This window comes from Megascapheus bottae, chromosome 1 (assembly GCF_031878675.1).
Source record: "Megascapheus bottae isolate mThoBot1 chromosome 1, mThoBot2.hap1, whole genome shotgun sequence".
In the NCBI taxonomy this organism is placed as follows: Eukaryota; Metazoa; Chordata; class Mammalia; order Rodentia; family Geomyidae; genus Megascapheus; species Megascapheus bottae.
In genome coordinates, this window is record NC_143509.1 from 74773160 (window position 1) to 74790556 (window position 17397).

General features: G+C 37.4%; 1 protein-coding gene and 1 long non-coding RNA gene across 3 annotated transcripts in view; one reads left to right on the plus strand and one right to left on the minus strand.

Moving 5' to 3' along the window:
• The window catches only part of LOC150069450 (uncharacterized), a 31603-nt gene extending 14276 nt beyond the window's left edge, over positions 1 to 17327 (minus strand). Inside the window, exon 1 of the long non-coding RNA XR_016538021.1 lies at positions 16762 to 17327. This is a non-coding gene — a long non-coding RNA (uncharacterized LOC150069450). The remainder of the gene's footprint in view (positions 1 to 16761) is intronic.
• The window catches only part of Dcbld2 (discoidin, CUB and LCCL domain containing 2), a 47008-nt gene that overhangs the window by 27484 nt on the left and 2127 nt on the right, over positions 1 to 17397 (plus strand). For both annotated transcript variants that reach the window (XM_090347414.1, XM_090347422.1), the window contains exons 6-14: positions 486 to 619; positions 2324 to 2364; positions 2961 to 3176; positions 4530 to 4654; positions 9041 to 9191; positions 10683 to 10766; positions 11115 to 11240; positions 14229 to 14322; positions 16730 to 16779. In XM_090347414.1, the coding sequence (XP_090203540.1) occupies positions 486 to 619; positions 2324 to 2364; positions 2961 to 3176; positions 4530 to 4654; positions 9041 to 9191; positions 10683 to 10766; positions 11115 to 11240; positions 14229 to 14322; positions 16730 to 16779 (1021 nt within the window). The remainder of the gene's footprint in view (positions 1 to 485; positions 620 to 2323; positions 2365 to 2960; positions 3177 to 4529; positions 4655 to 9040; positions 9192 to 10682; positions 10767 to 11114; positions 11241 to 14228; positions 14323 to 16729; positions 16780 to 17397) is intronic.

Here is a 17397-nt window from a genome sequence, read left to right on the forward strand (position 1 = left end):
CTTCCCCCACTCTCCCCTTCCCTCCTCTTCCCTTCCTTTCTCACAGCTAGCACTTCTATTACTTGAACCACAGCTCTCTAGCTCTGTATCTGCCTTTTTGGTGGTTAATTGCAGATCAGACTAGAGACTTTCCTGCCCAGGCTGGCTTCAAATTGTGATCCTCAGATCTCCTCCTGAGTAGCTAGGATTACAGGAATTGGACCACCAGCACCTGGCCTGGTACGGGCTTATTTTTAAGTTGGGATATAACTGTTTATAAAAGTTGATGCATTTCTATTATTTATAATTATCCTTTCCTTGTCTTAGGAACTACTCTTGAGTAACATTTAAATTGATTTTTTTTTCTCATCTGCAAATACTCTGTTGTGTCATCAACACTTCTGAGAAAAGTGTCCAAGGTGACTTAATTTGTTGAGGAAGTGTAAGTGTCTTGTTTATGAAGTGTCAAAAGGAAACAAAGAGATTTTCTTTCTCCCTCCTTCAAGTCTTCACCGTTGTGCATGGCTGGTGTGCATGCTGGAGTAGTATCTAATGTGCTGGGAGGCCCAATCAGCGTTGTGATTAGTAAAGGCATCCCATACTACGAAAGTTCCTTGGCCAACAACGTCACCTCTGTGGTGTAAGTACACGTGCTATTGGTAATAAGCATGCTGGTGTGAGAGGCAGGAACTAGCTGGATGTCACATTGAATGGTGTTCATGCAGTAAGGATTCACTGTGTCTTCTTAAGAGCTGAGTACTTTCAAGACTGCTGGCAGTGGAAATTGTTGTGGCTTATTCTTCAGAGAAGTAGTCATTTGAAAGGATGATTTGTTTCTTCTAAGTGTTGGTTAAAGATCCAAAGGAACAGTTCCTCTGTTCCTAATAGTTCATTTATGCCAAGATTGATTAAAGATAACTGAGATACTTTGAACAGAAATTAAATTTCCATATAGAGCAGAGTTAGTAGTATGATGAACCTTTCAGTCCTTCCAAGAGAATACTGAAAAATGAGTTTTCATGGTCTCTGCAGTGTTCTATGGATTTGCTAAACAGCTTAGGCATCAAAAGCAAGGGAATTTGAATCATGAACTCTAGAGATGCAGGAACTGTATTGCCCATTAGACATACTTCATCCCGTGGATAATACTAAACTTAACTAAGCCAGATTGTTTTCAGAGGCTTTGGCCAAATAGCACTCCAAAGATAAGAGGATGGTTCCTACCTAGAGCAGGACAGAGTGAGCAATTCTTTTTTTTTTTTTTTTTCACTGAGAAGATCTAGCTAAATGTCTTGGTATGGTGGCTGACACAGCTATAATTACTACCAGCACTTGAGAAGCTGAGGCAAGATTGAAGGTTTGAGGCCAATCCCAGCTTCATATCAACACACCCTGTCTCTCAAAAATAAATAAATTTTTAAAAAAGAGAATAAAAGAAAGATCACATGTTCCTTGTCACTGACTTTTTAAAAAAAAAATTCGTTCACAGTTTTTTAGCCATGTTGAAACCATTCTTAGCTCACTAATCATCAAAGGAGGCTGTGCCTGAGCTTCTACTTGCTTGGCTCTCATTTTTTTTCCTTTCTTCTGCATTATTTTATGTACAACTATGCTTTCTCCTTTTATGCATTTAGAAAGACATGCTGATGCATGTGTATTCTCTCATACATTGTTTTGTAAGGAATTTGTTTTAATGTGTATTAATGGCAGGTGTCAATACAGATGAGTCCCAGGAAGCAGTGTTGTCTTCCCACCTGTCACGTGTGAACTTTCTCACTCACTCCACTCACTCTTTTAAAATGCAGGTGTACTGCTAGATTTTAATTCTGACAGCTCTTAAAATAAAAGTAAAAAGCAGTTCCTCAATTATTAGCTAGAAACTAGAATCTCGTTCTAGATTATACCTTTTCATGTACTTTTGCCAAAAGCACTTGCCAAAGAGAAGTTGTATGAGTCAGTTTATATCATGAAAATGACAGTAAGTAGACATTAAAGATTATATGTTAGAGTAGGTAAGTCTGATTGTGGCACATCATATGTATATATGAACATGTCAGAGTGAAATCTCTTAAACAACTAATTGGTGCTAATAAAAATTGTAAAAAAACCAAATGGTTCCACAGACACATGAAACTGGATGTTGAGCTGTAGAGAAAGTTGTTAGTGCTGATTTCAGAGGTTGTGTCCAGAAGTCAGACAATATTTTCTGTTGGTTAAAAATAGAATCTTAAGTTTTTTTGAAGAATGTGGAAAGGGACTCAAGAGTCTCACAAAAGTAAATATGAGGAATTTGTGTTCCATTGAGTATCACCCACATGAACAAAAAAACCTTTCTGTTTTTCAGGGGACACTTATCTGCAAGCCTTTTTACATTTAAGACAAGTGGTAAGCTATTTATGGATTTCTTTGACATTATAATTTATATAGTAGCTAATCGGTAGATGGTGGGTAATCAGTGTATTTCCATAAAGGAACAATTCCTGTCCCTAAGGAATGGAATTCCTGGTTCTACTTCTGTAGATTAGGAATATTCAGGAAAAAAAAGAATGCATCTGTTCTAATAAACATGTAGACACTTTTCATGTTTGTCTCTTAAATGTAACAGTTATTTGTCTGGCATTGTACTAGGCATCACAAGTAATCTGCTGATGGTAATATCAGAATAGAGTTAAATATAGGCAAGGTATTTGCAAGGTAACTTGTCAACATTGTACTATTTTTTATGAAGGACTTGAACCTCTACGGATTTTGATATCCTCTTATGGGGCGAGGGGTGGGAGTGATGGTGATGGTAAGTAAGTAGTATTCTGGAATCAGTCCCACAGATACTCAGGAACAAGTATAGGTTTATAAGTTCCTAGGGATGCCCAGAAATGTAGGCCCAAGAAGCACTTACACAGTTGTACAACCAGAAGTAAGCAGGATATTAAATATTTTGAAATTGCATCTGGAAACCAGACTGACTTTCTGTGTTATTTCAGGTTGTTACGGAACACTGGGGATGGAGTCAGGTGTGATTGCTGACCCTCAGATAACAGCTTCCTCAGTGCTCAAGTGGACTGACCACATGGGTCAGGAGAACAGTTGGAAACCTGAAAAGGCCAGGCTGAGAAAACTTGGTCCTCCCTGGGCTGCTTTTGTCACTAATGAGTATCAGTGGCTACAAGTAGATCTGAATAAAGAAAAGAAAATAACAGGTGAAGAAACAATTTTCTTTGCTTTTTACTTTGCCTTCTTTGGTTTGTTTTTGTTTTTGTGCTGTTGGGGATTGAACTGAGAATCTTGCATTTGTGCCTCATTCCAGCTCTTTTGTTTTCAAGATAGGATACTTTGCTAGATCTGGCCTCAAACTCATGATCATCCTTTCCTTTCTCTGCCACACAGGTATCTGTGATTTACTGGCATGCATTCTCCCTGCCTAAGAGACATATTTCCTTTCCTATTAGTTCATGTTAGTTACATAGGGCAAGATTTCCACATATTTAGACGTTATGCCATTCAATTTATAAAGGGTATTTTTTATACCATGATTGACAGTATTGATTTTCTTTAGAAACCTTTAACATTAAGATTTTTGTAGAAACTTGGGTAAAATGAAATCTAATTACATGGTTTCAAGTTTTCTGTATGTTCCTGGTATTTGTAATGGTTTCATAAAATAGGACAAAGAACCCATTACAGTGGCTCATGCCTGTAATCTTAACCTTCATGGTAGCTGAGATCAGGATAAGTTTGGTTGCTGTTTACCCAACCTGGGCAAAAAGTTTAAGAGACTCTCTCAACCAGTTGAACAGAATAGTGGTGTGCACTCATCATCCCAGGTACATAAGAAGCCCGAATATAAAGATCACCATTCAGTCCTGCCTGCCTGGGCCTAAGAGCCGAGATCATATTAAAAATATAGTGATGTTTGAAGTGGTGAGTCACTGCCTCTAAACACAAGGCCCTGAGTTTGAATCCCAGTACTCCTATCCCCCCAAAATAGACAAAAGTGGGGGAATTGAATTCTTCTCATTTAATAACTTCTCATTGGAATAAGGTTATTTTAAGGGAAAGGCTCCATAACGTTGAGACATCTTAGTCACCTCTTAGAAAAATTTACAAGAGAAATTTACATTAAAAGAGTCCATGCTCTAAATATTCAATGCTAATAGATACATATATGTAATTTAGGTGAAGTTGGCAAATGGTCAGAATAATTGGTTGAGATTAGTTTATATAACTTAGAAGATGTTTTAGTGCTAAAATACCAATCACTATCTTTAATTTCTTTGTTCTCACTAAGAGAGTATAATGATAAGAACACAAGCTGACAAAACAGAACCCTTCCTTCCATCTTTATGCTTTTCCCAGAATTCCTCCTATCTCTGTAGGGGTACAAAGCCAAAGATTTAGTAACTATCATGATGAAAACTTGAACTTAAGAGATGGAAATAAACCATAACCAGAAATGTTTGCACAGAACATCACAGGTGTTTATACTTCAGTGTTCCAAGCCAAGTTTGGAAATAGGTTTTTGTGTCCTAATGAAAGCCGCTCTTTATCTTCAGGTATTATAACCACTGGGTCCACCATGGTGGAGCACAAATACTATGTATCAGCCTACAAAATTCTATATAGTGAAGATGGGCAGAAATGGGTGGTGTACAGAGAGCCTGGCATGGAGCAGGATAAGGTAAAATGATTACAAAGGTATTTTTCTTTAATATTTTAAAAGATGATCCCTTGCTAAAAGTTTCAGAAACAATCCTGTGTTGAGATGTAAAAATTAAGTAGTTTGTTTTACACTGCTCTCTTCTGGTCATTTTAGGCAACTTCATCTTTAATTAGCCTCTGCCTGTTGAAGAAAGCAGCAATTTTATCCCCAGACCTATCTTCTGCTTAATGCTTCTGACTTGGCAAATAAATCCCACATACATAAATAGCATTGGGTTATATTCTTGAGTAAAACCTTTTTCCCTTCAATTTTAAAAGGTAAATTCACTGGTCATACTACTCTAGGTTGACTTTTTCTCTTTGAGTACTCAGAGTATTGGTCTACTGTTTTCTGGTTTTCATTAGTTTTTTTTTTATATATATATATATTTTTTATTGTATTTAATAGAAGGGTTACATGATATTCGCCAGATAGAAGGTGCATTAATTCACATACATTGATACCCTTTCTCATGTCTTAGTCCCCATTTCCCTCCCCACCATGCCCACGGTTTTCATTAGTTTTGATGAGAATTCTTTTTTATCAGTTTTATCCTTGTTCTTGAATATAGTAGGTCTTTAGTTGTTTTAGACAATTTGATGATACTTTGTGTGATTTTCTTCATGTTTCTTAGAATTCTTTGGATTTATAATTATGATTTACACCATATAGAAAATCTCAGAACATTTTTCTTCAAAATTTCTTTCCCATTTCTAATCTCACTACTGTGGCTCTTAAGTACACCAAACAATTCACTGATATTCTGTTTTTGTTTTTAAATCTTTTTCTCTCCATTATTTGGTTTGGAACATTTCTGGTTTTGGATTCAAGTTCACTAATTTATTTTACTGTGTCTAGTCTTCTGTTAATCCCATCTACTATAGCTTATCTCTAGTGTTGTATTTTACTTCTAGATTTTAAGTTCAAGATTAAAAATTATTATTATTATTGTATGAGTGGGGGGGTGGTCACAGGCCTTGAACTTGCCTAGATGCTATCCCTGAGCTCTTTAGCTCAAAGCTACTACCCTACCCCTGGGCATTGTCCCTGAGCTTTTCAGCTCAAGGCCCTACCCTTGATCCAAGACCCGCTTCTCATTTTCTAGAGGTTAATTGGAGATAAGAGTCTCACGGGTACTTTTTCTACCCCAGATCTTACCCTCCTGAGTAGTTAGTATTATAGGTGTGAGCCACCAGCACCTGGCAATCTAAGAATTTTTTTTAATTGTAAAGGTGATATAGAGAGGGATTGTAATTACATAAGTAAGGCAATGAGTACATTTCTTGTTGAACAGACTTACTGATTCATTCATAATGGTTCCTTTCTTGACAAGTTGTTTTCATACAGCCAAAAACGTAAAGGACAATACCTTAGGCATATTAGTTTGTCTCATCATTTTCTCTGTCCTTACCCAATTCCCTTCTGTCTAGATTTCCATTGTCCTCCAAGTCTCTGAGCTCTTTCTTCCTACTATGTGAGAAGAGTAGGCTCTGAGGTCACTCTTCCTACTCTGTGGCCTGGAAACAGTCTTGACAATGCTGCTGAGACCCAGTCAGTGTTCACCTTGTTGGTTTCCCTGTTGAGGAGCATCTGAGAACCATTGCCTCACAGATCTTACCCAGGTTTTCACAGGTTGATTGTTGCTGTATGGTCAGTGGAAGGGAATGTCTTGAATTACAGGAAACATCCATCGTTCAGAACATTTGTTCACCTGTCCCCTCTTCTACCCTTTACTTCTAATATAATTTCACACCTGTTCTAAGCTTGCACATGTGTATGACCTGATATAGACCAAAGTGATTTTTTTTAGAAAAGAGGATTAATACATCTACAACTTGCTTTCATAATTTTCCCCATGTTATTTGGTAATAGCCAATAGAAATTAATTTTAGAGTTTTTGGAAATGAAGACTTTGATTTCTATTTCCACTTTCCCAGTGACATTTGGTCAAGACTCTCTGTACACAGATTTTCAATGAATGCTTATAAGTTGATTATGGCAAAAAAAAAATACTTAGTGTTTCTAAGATCTTTCTGTGTTGTTTTCTTGAGGTGAGAGAATCTTCACACTAGCTTTTGTCCTGAAAGGGTATTTCTCACTATAGTTTCTGTACCCACTTATGAGACTGAAAATAATTGCCTTTATTTGATTGTAGAGTAACAGTTAAGAAAATCATGGTGGAAGCTTGCCAAGTGTGAAAACATTGTATCTTCAAAACAAACCTTTTAGAAAATGACAACAAATGGTGGCATGTCTAATTCAGTGTGAATCAGCTAAAAAGGAATAACCCTGATGTTTGGATATAACTTGGTAAATTAAAGGTGTACTTTTTCTGGCCTTATCTGATTTAAAAAAAAAACAAAACCTTTTATCACTTTGATTTTAAGTACTTAGAAAGCAATAAGTTGATCGGCTCTCAGGAAAACAAAAGGCAAGGAAGGCACTTTTCACATTATACATGATTCACATTTAATTCACTGCCCTGTCACTGGGCGTTGCTCTTAAATTCTGAGTCAGTTTCCTGTGCCCATCATCATTTCATCTTGAAGAACATCTGCATTAGTTGCATGAAAATACATTATAAATAATTAAAATCTGATTCGACATAAGATAAATAGTTGGGGGAATGAGAGTAGACCCTTAAAATCATACTTAGCTTGACATTGGAAGAATGGCTCTTGACCACAGATCCTCAAAACTCATTATCTCCAGTGAATCAGCAAAAAGCCAGAACTGGAACAGTGGCTCCAGTGGTAGAGTGCCAACCATAAGCCGAAAAGCTAAGCAAGAGGGTGAGACTCTGAGTTCAAGTCCTAGTTCTACAAAAGAAAAATTTAAATTACATTTTGACCCTAAGATCCTATATGTATTTGGACCAGTTTGATTACAAATAGAATTTCAGAATTGCTTTACTGGTTCTGATAGTACTAAAACAAAAACCATAGGAACTGCTTACTGTAGTTTATCCTGTAATGGAGGTATAGAGCAACCAAGTATTTGCTAGTCTGATGTTCATTTTCAGGATTTTTTTTAATAAAATTTAAAATGTCCACAAAAGCACTTCCTCTTAAGATACTAATTTATTTTACTTTAAAAAATAAAATTGGGGTGGTAATGTAGACTAGTTCAGCCACTCTGAAAAACAGTGTGGAGGTTTCTTAAAGAACTGAAAATAGACCTTCCCTACGATCCCGCCATACCACTTCTGGGCATCTATCCTAAACATCATGACCCAAGATATTATAAGGACACCTGCTCAGCTATGTTCATCTCTGCACTATTCACAATAGCCAGGCGATGGAAACAAGCCAGATGCCCTACTGCAGATGAATGGATACAGAAAATGTGGTATATATACACAATGGAATTCTACATAGCCAACAGACAAGATAAAATAATGGCATTCACAGGGAAATGGATGAATCTAGAACGAATCACGTTGAGTGAGACAAGTCAAGACCTAAGGAACAAAAGGCGCATGGTATCCTTAATATGTGGCTATTAAATCCAAAGAATACATGAGCGAGGACTCAATAACTGCATACCCAAAGCTATGGACATGGTAATGGAAATATAAACATAACTATATAGACATAAAAACCTCTGACTCTATAGACATAATATTTTATTTCTTAAATTAATATGTTTCTATGACATACAAACCCTTAACCTAATTTTGATTAAGTTCTAAATACTAAGTCCCAGTGATTGTAAATAGAGATTCCCTCCTTGAACACTTGTTTAACTTGTCATTTAAAATATGATATAAAAATCAACATCAATAAATTCTTTTAAAAAAAGTAAGCAAGAAAATGAAAGAAAAAATACTTAATGTAAAAAAAAATAAAATTGGGGCCGGGAGTATGACCCTAGTGGTAGAGTGCTTATCTAGCACACACAAAGCCCTTGTTCAGTTTTACAGTATCTCATACACCAAAAAAGCTGGAAGTGGTGCTGTGGCTCAAGTGGTAGAGCACTGGCCTTAAGGAAGCCAAAGGAATGTGCTTAGGCCTGAGCTTAAGCCCCTGGACTGGCAAAAAAAATATATGTGTGTGTGTGTATAATTTTATAAAACAAAAATTAATAGTTTAGTAACAGTCTTTTCCCAAATTGCCAAGGTAACACTCTTGCTTAATTCATAAATCACTAAAATCATTATTATATTCTAGTTTCTTTATGTAAGATTTTGGTGAAAATGCATAGCTTCTTAGTAGATCTTCCAGTTTATACTTTATCTTCTAAGAAATTAATTCTTATTGTCATACTTTACAGATGGTGTTGAAGTAAACATAAAACTTTTAGTGGAGCAATTTAGTTCTGATCTGTTGATGTAAAGTACCATTTTTTTTTTACTATTTTTTAAAGATATTTCAAGGAAACAAAGATTATCTCCAGGATGTACGCAATAACTTTTTGCCACCAATTACTGCACGTTTTATTAGAGTGAACCCTACCCAGTGGCAACAAAAAATTGCCATGAAAATGGAACTGCTTGGATGTCAGGTCATTCCTAAAGGTAAAGAGGCAGTGTGATTTAGACTTGTTTTCACTTGATTGTTGATTTCTTCATATATCTGTATTTCTTAGTGACACAGAGTAGTTTCAATACATGTATAAAATGTGTAATTGTCAGATCAGAGTAATTACTGTCACCTCAGTCATATATCACTTCTTAGAATTGTAAACATTCACAATCTTCTCTACTAGAGGTTAGTTACTTAAACTGGTTTAGGCTCAAGTAGTCCTTGCTACTCAGGAGGCTGAGATCTGAGGATCATAGTTCAAAGCCAGCCAGGGTGCAAAAGGACCTGAGACTGATCTCCAGTTAACAACTAGAAAACAGGAAGTAGGGCTTGGCTCAAGGGTAGGGTGGTAGCCTTGAACTGAAGAGCTCAGGGACATGCCCAGGCCCAGGAGTAGAGTGGTAGCCTTGAGCTGAAAAGCTCAGGGATAGCACCCCAGACTGAGTTCAAGCCCCTTGACCCCCCCCCCCAATAAGAAAGAAAGAAAAGGAAAAAAAGTGGTTTAACTTCACATTTTTGTGTCAACTGAAATGTCTTCTTAAACAACTTAAATGTACTAACAACTTGAGGAAGTAGTAAAATCACTGTCATGAGATAATTTGCTGTCATTGCTTTCCAAATCTAGTTTTAATATTAATGAATTTTTTCAGTTTTCATGTATATAAACATTGACGATTAGAACAGCAAGCAGAGACTTAAATGTATCTTTGAATTAATTAAAAATGGGAACACCTTATTCTTATTAATACTATATGAAATTTTTTATTCCCCCAAACTACCTCAGTGCCTGACATGTAATTGTGTGCCTGGCATGTAATTGACTCCCCAAAAGTGCTTTATTAGGTGAGTTGGAGTAACTGTAAAGATAGACCAGTGTAGCTACATTCTGCTCCCCACTATTCTTCTTTCCTAAAATTACCTTTAGATGTCCTAGTTACTGAACTGAAAAAACAAGTGTATATCTAAGTTCTTAGAGTCAGCTTGCTGATTAAGTCTCTTTTTGGTTTCCCTGCCTATTTGCAAAAATCTGTTAAGTTTTCTATTTCCTCTATGCTGTAGCATTTTCCTGGTGTGATGTACAAATTCCTACCCCATTTGCAATAGTCTCCTTACACTCCTTGGAACTGTCCTCCCCCTCCGAATTCCCACAGTCCATGTAATGTGACCCATGTGACTCCCTCTAAAATTGTGTTTAAATTCTGCCTACATCTGTCCACTACTGCTACCACCATTCCTGCTTTGAGTAGCCTGGCAGGTCTGTCCCCCAATAAGCCGTGAACTGGTATGGGTCACTTGCCTTACATTCCTTACAATACACTCATATAGTCTTAGTATTTATCTTCCCAGTATATTTGTTCAGGAAATTAAAAATCACTCTTTGGAATTAAGTAGTTTAGAAGTTATTGACAGCACCTAACATTACTGTTTTTAAACTGATTTTTAAAAGCAAACCGTTACAAACTCATAAATAAATCATTTTCAAGGCCGTTCTCCAAAGACTCATCCCCCTCCTCCTCGGAACAGCGATGGGCTCATCAATGCCACAGTACTTCCCAGAGTAGCCAAAGGTAGGTCTGTCTCCAGTGTGAGAATTTTGATCCTCGTGGGTTGTAGCATCATTTTCCATAAGTACTTGAAGGCAGTATAAAAGATAAACGCTGGGAGTCTGGCCTAATGGTAGAGTGCTTGACTAGCATGCATGAAGACCCGGGTTCGATTCCTTGGTACAACATACATAGAAGAAAGCTCAAGTGGTAGAGCTCTAGCCTTGAGAAAGACCAAGGACAGTGCTCAGGCCCTGAACTCAAACCCAGGACTGGCAAAAAAAAAAAAAAAAAAAATTAAAAAAAATCAATTCATAAACGTTGGTATAGATGAAAAGCATAAAGAGTTTCTTTTAAAAAACTGTTTTCAAGGTCGTGCCCCCAAATTTATACAACCACTACAACCTCGCAGTAACAAGGAATTTCCTGCACAGACAGAACAAACAACTGCCACTCCTGATATCAAAAACACTACTGTGACACCAGAGGTAACCAAAGGTATGCAGATGTGATCATAATTGCCTTCCCTGTCCTGGTCTTTTGTTCTTAACTGAAGTTTTCTGGAACATTTCCTGCTGAAATGATCTCATTCCTTCCGTGTTTTTGTTTTTAATATTAACAACCAAAAAAAAAAAAAAAAAACCTTAATTTCCCCTTTTTTTTTTTCTCCCCTAATTTCCCTTCTTAACTAAAAGACTTCACTGGACTGAGCTCACTTCTTTCCCTGGTACCATGTAGTATAGTTTGAGTATGTAGAGATAGCTAATTTTGTTTCATAGGATTTTTTTCCCCTCTCTTTGAGCTGCACTCATTTGGGTCTCAGGCTGAGTTAATATGCTCATTTAAAAAAAAACTCTGTGGGGCCAGGAGTTTGGCCTAGTGGTAGGGTGCCTGCCTAGCATGCACGAAGACCCAGGTTCGATTCCTTGGTACCACATAGAAAAAGGCTTGAAGCGGTGCTGCGGCTCAAGTGGCAGAGGGCTAGCCTTGAGAAAAGCCCAAGAAAAGTGCTCAGGCCCTGAACTCAAGCCCAGGACTGGCAAAAAAAAAAAAAAAGAAAAAAAACCTCTGGTCTCTGCTTTATGTGTTTACAATTACCATCTTTCAGATTACAAATGTTTTTGAATTTAAAATTGTGTTGCTAGAGTTAAATAAGTTAAAAATATATAAAGCAGAGTAGTTTTATTGGCTAATTGTTGAAAAGCAAAAGCTTCCACTGAATTCAAAAAATGAAGTGTCAGTATGTAGTGGAGTTCTTGTTGGTTCTGACAGACAGAAAGCAGCACATTGCGGTGAGGAAACATCTGTGCCATGTTTGGGTTTTGAAAAACATGCTGGAGTTACCTGTTTTTCTAAACACATGCCAGCATTGAGATCCCTTCCTCTGTAGTTTTTCATGTCAGTTCTTTTCTTGTCTTATTTCTCTAAAGATCAGTTTTATTCTCATGCCATAGAAAGAGCTAGAAGGAAGCAGGTGTTCTCACAGGGGAGAGATGCCAGTAACTTCTGAGATCAGTCTAGTTTGTGGATGGCAGGCATTTAGAAAAAGTCCAAAACCTTGTGCTGGAATGGAAGCCCAGCCATTTACGCCCAGTCATGATTTTAAAATCTAATCAAAGAATTTCCAAAGCTCAAGGGAAAAATTATCCTCCATTCTGTTTTTCACCATAATTAGTAAGAGTAACAGAAGAATGAATCTTCTCAGTTGTAGACCTTCTATATCCTTTTCTTTGGGATGGTGGTTTTTTTTTTTTTTTAGCTAAGCAGAAGTTTTTAGCTCTTGATTCAGTCATATTCTGTTTTTATCGATTCATGTTCTTGCCAGGCTCAAAAATTTTAGATCTAGGGATATGGTTCATTGGTAGAGCACTTGGCTAGCATGGGCAAGGCCCTGGAGTCAATTAGTGCAGCAATGCATGGACACAGGTCAGGTTGGGTGGGGTGGGGGGAGGGAGAATAGGGAAAAGATATGTTACAGTCAGATTATGATGGGATCTTTCAGATTTCCCTAGTGATTTCTTTTTGCTCTCAACTGAAGCTGTTTTAAACACTTCATATTTTTCAAATCTATAAACAAGAGACTTCACTCACTAAGTTATCTCTTCAACTTTCCAAAGAAATAAAAAAGAAAGAACCCCGCCCACCCCTTTGAGGGGGCTGCAGACATGTACCCTCTGTGGGTTGCATTGCTGCCCCGAACTGATCACTTTAACCTTTGTCCTTGCCAGCCCATCAACGAGTTGATTATCCTCTCTCTTTCCTGTCCCTTGCCACTTCATCTCTTTGATATAGTTTTTGAGTAAAGAATGTGATGGGGGTTAGATCCAGCAGTCCCAGGCTCTTAGGGCTCCATTGCACGTCAGCATCTTCAGCTCTTGTCATTCTTAGACGGACCTTTATGTATGTGATCGCTAAGTTCCTTTGGCCAGCTCAAGCATCATGTCAAGTTTCAGACCGGTTACCACTTCTGGACACTAAATTCCTTTCTGTCCTTAACTATGTTTTGTCATTGAGTTGTAACATCACTGACAATCGCTGCATGTAACTATAAGGATGGTGCCGTGATTCTCATACTGTCATTCATCATTAGAGACTCGGATAATTTCCAATTCTTCAGTCTTATGGAAAAAAAATAGTAATATCTTTCAAGATAAATCTTCCAATGTCTTCATTTCTTCCCAAGAAAAAATTAAATCATAAATTTTTATAGATACACAAAATATTAGATAAAAAGATAATACATTTATTAAAAATAATATTTTGGGGGCTGGGAGTTTGGCCTAGTGGTAGAGTGTTTGCCTAGCATGCAGGAAGACCCAGGTTCGATTTCTAGGTACCACATATATAGAAAAAGCCAGAAGTGGTGCTATGGCTCAAGTGGTAGGGCTCTAGTCTTGAGAAAGCCCAAGGACAGTGCTCAGGCCCTGAGTTCAGTCCCCAAGACTGGCCAAAAAAAAATACATTTCTTAGTATCCTCTTAAACGTTGTCCTTTCAGACATTTGCCAGTTTGATATGATAGTATCTTGTTTTATCTTAATCTCTTGGATTACTAATAGTGGTAACATGTTTAATCCTTGTATTTTCAATGAGCTGGCAGTTGATCGCTAATAATTTGGTGTTATATTTATATAAACAAATAATTTTGTTCGTTTTTGACTTGTAAAGTCTTGTAGCATACTCATTCTTCACACATATTCAGAAACATGCAGAAAATGATTCACCCACTATATTGTTTGTCTTGCAGTTTTACTTTGGTGATGTAACATTCTATGTGTGTGACTTCAAACATGAAGTGAATAGTTGCAGCAAATGTCCACATACCTAGGAAACCTTGCCAGTTTATTCTGGATCCTCATAAACATTGTATAAGGTTTTTTTTTAAATAGGAAATATCGAACATAGTATAGCTAAAGCTTTCTGTCTCTTTGTAATTTCTGCTTTTGCTGTTAACGTGGTCTGCGTTTGTCTTTATTTTATCATTTCAGATGTAGCACTGGCTGCGGTTCTTGTCCCTGTTCTAGTCATGGTCCTTACCACTCTCATCCTCATATTAGTGTGTGCTTGGCATTGGAGAAACAGGTTGGTATGGAACTCACCTGGTTATTCCTGAGGGAATTCATTCTAGTGTGAAATAAAATCTAACTATGGATACAGAACAGTTCCCCTGTTGGAGAGTGAGAATATAAATCATTAGAGTAAGAATTGTGATATTTTCTTTAGTATGATTTAAAACTAGGAAATTGCAGTTCCACAATTTATACTTGATACCTTTATTGCATCACTCGATTTATACATTGAGGCCTGTATATTAATATGAACAATGAATAGTAGAAATGGAGTAGCATTTACTACAAGACTGAGACAAATTCCGTTTTCCATAGTGTTTAACGGTGGACTGACACAAAATGGAAAACCATTCTGTGACTAGATGAGTTACTTATGCAGTACTCAGGAGAACCTTCAAAGTTATCAGAAGCCTTTTTCTTTAGAAAGAAGGACTCCTTACATGTGGTCTTAGAGGAACTGGATGCCTAAATAGAGGGAGGTACATGTTTCATTCTGTTTGGACTGCTAGGAGAAAATAACAGAAACCAAGTGTGACTTGATACTTCTGGCTTCTGAAGTTAGATGTGCATCAGTGTCATAGGTGAGATAAAAAACAGGAGGGACAGGTTTGGTAGAGAAAGATAACGTCTCCTGCAACAAGTATTTGAATACTTAGCTGTTACCCTGTGCCAAGTATTGAGCCATGCGTGGTCTTGGTAGTGAACTGGAAAGCTTACAGACCAGGACAGGCTGCAGTGCAGAATAATCACCCATGGCACAGCCCACAGGGTCTTTGCCACAGAGGGAAGGCACATGGGTTGCTGATTCAGTGTTGGGAAAGCAGAGCAGAGAGTCAGTGCATGAGTGTTAAGGCACTTGGGAATGAGCGGAAAAGACCTTGAGAATATCCAGAGAGGCAAGTGTGTGATGTGTTTAATGAACTGAGTAATACTGTAGATGAGGCTAGAAGCATAACTAACTTCCTCAAGGTTACCCAGCTGGGACGCAGTGTTTTGAACTGTTTCAGTTTGTGCTCTGAGCCATGGTCATCACCAAGTAGTATGATATAATATGGTGGAAGTTTGGGGTAGTGAGGAAGAGGATGGGGTGTATAGGTGAGAGAAAGGCAGAGTCAGGTCCTGAGACAAGTTTGGGATGATTGTACGTGTCTTGTTTTCAGGATACAAGGGCTGAGCTGGGAAATGAACGACTAACAATGTTTATGATTAACTAAATTGCTTATGATTATGGGCAATTCAGGAAAATAGGACAAAAGAGAATACTATTTTTTTTAAAACACTAGCTGAACCTTTAACCTGTGCTAACCATTTTTCCAAGTACTTATATGAAGTAATAGCCTGCTTGTCACCGATACTCATTATATAAAAACTTTATAGTGCAAGCCTTGGCTAATACTTGCATCATTAATTTTTTGAGCCATATATCTAAACTCCATTTAGTGAAGATTATTGATGTATTTTAATTTAATCCTATGATGGAAATTTTGAAGAATAAAATTTTTTAGTAAGCCATCATAATTTATTAATTACCATTCTGTTTTTTTGTTTGTTTGTTCATGGGGCTTGAACTTGGGGCTTGGAATCTGTCTCTAAGCTCTTTTTGCTCAAGGCTAGTAGTGCTCTACAACTTTGAGCCACCGCACCACTTCCAGTTTTCAGGTGATTGATTAGATAAGAGTCTCACAGACTTTCCTGCCCAGGCTGGCTTTGAACTCAGATCTCAGACTTCTGAGTAGCTAGGATTACAGGTATGAGCCCCCAGAGCCTGCCCATTCAGGTTTTTTTAATTAGATTTACTGCCTACCATCTCTTTAAAAATTTACATTATACTTGGTTTCGACAGAATAAAATAGTAAAATACAGCCAGTCTTTATAAGAAAGAGTTTTGCTATCAATACTGAGTGCCAAATGTTTTCAAATAGGAAAAGCAAATGGCTTGGGCTCTAAATGAAAGCCACATGTGTGATATTGTGATGGTGACAGCATTCTCTAGGGCAAAGGACTCTAGAAGAACAGTGAGAACTTAGAAAAAGAGCAGTAAAGAACACCACCAGATAAAAGTTTTTTAGTTCAGTGAATTTTACGAACCAATGATTTTGTGAAATTTGTATTTGAAACTAAAACAGACTTGACAGAATTTGACTATAATAGCCCACCAATCAGGAGTTCACCCTTTATTTGATTCAGTCTTTTAGTCTACAGACTTCACCATTTTAATTTTATCACTTTATGAGTGGCTAATCAGTAGATAACAAAGGAACTTCAATTTGAGTTTCTAAACAAATGAAGATCAGTCAGTAGAAAACTGTGCTCTTGACCAATTATTAACTTTGACATTAATGCTGCAGTTTCAGAGATTTTTTTTTTTACCAGAGAAAAACCCACTCTATTGCTAACTTTGTGCCCCTGTATTTTTCCAGAAAGAAAAAAACTGAAGGCACCTATGACTTACCTTATTGGGACCGAGCAGGTAATGCTTGCATCAAAGGGAAGTCTTTAGGTGGCAGTAGTGAGAGGAAGGCAGTTCTCAGACCACTGGGTTTCCCCAGAGTTAGACAGCTGGCATTCCTCTTCTCACTGTTTTTATCCTTCTGCAAAATCTCTCTAGTTAATAAGTAATGGAATGGAAAGTGCACATTTCTCAGAACACATGCTGTTGTTTTTCTTCTGGAAAGGTTGTCTGGCTTTTCCTATGTATCTGTTAGATTAGTAAAAACCAAGGACTATGGTCCAAGGAACACAGTGTATGTTTGTCATTCTGCCATGGTCATTAACCAAGCAGGGTAGGAATTAGTGAGATCTGCCGTCTCTGAGGTGATGAGCTGTCATCTCCTGACACCAAAGGTCCTCTGCCAGTCCTACCCACTAGAGTTCATTCCTAGGAGCCAACTGAAAAAGAGCAGTGGTAGTGCTTCTGCTACTCCAGTACAGATCTTGAAAAGTCCCCCCCCCCCGAAAAACTTAATATCTAGTCACATATAATAGCAGTGATGTTTTACAGAGCATTTTACCATTGCATGAGATAGACTAGCAAGGCAGAAAATCAGTTTGAATAAGAAGGCTGATTTATGTAGGCATTTGTTCCATG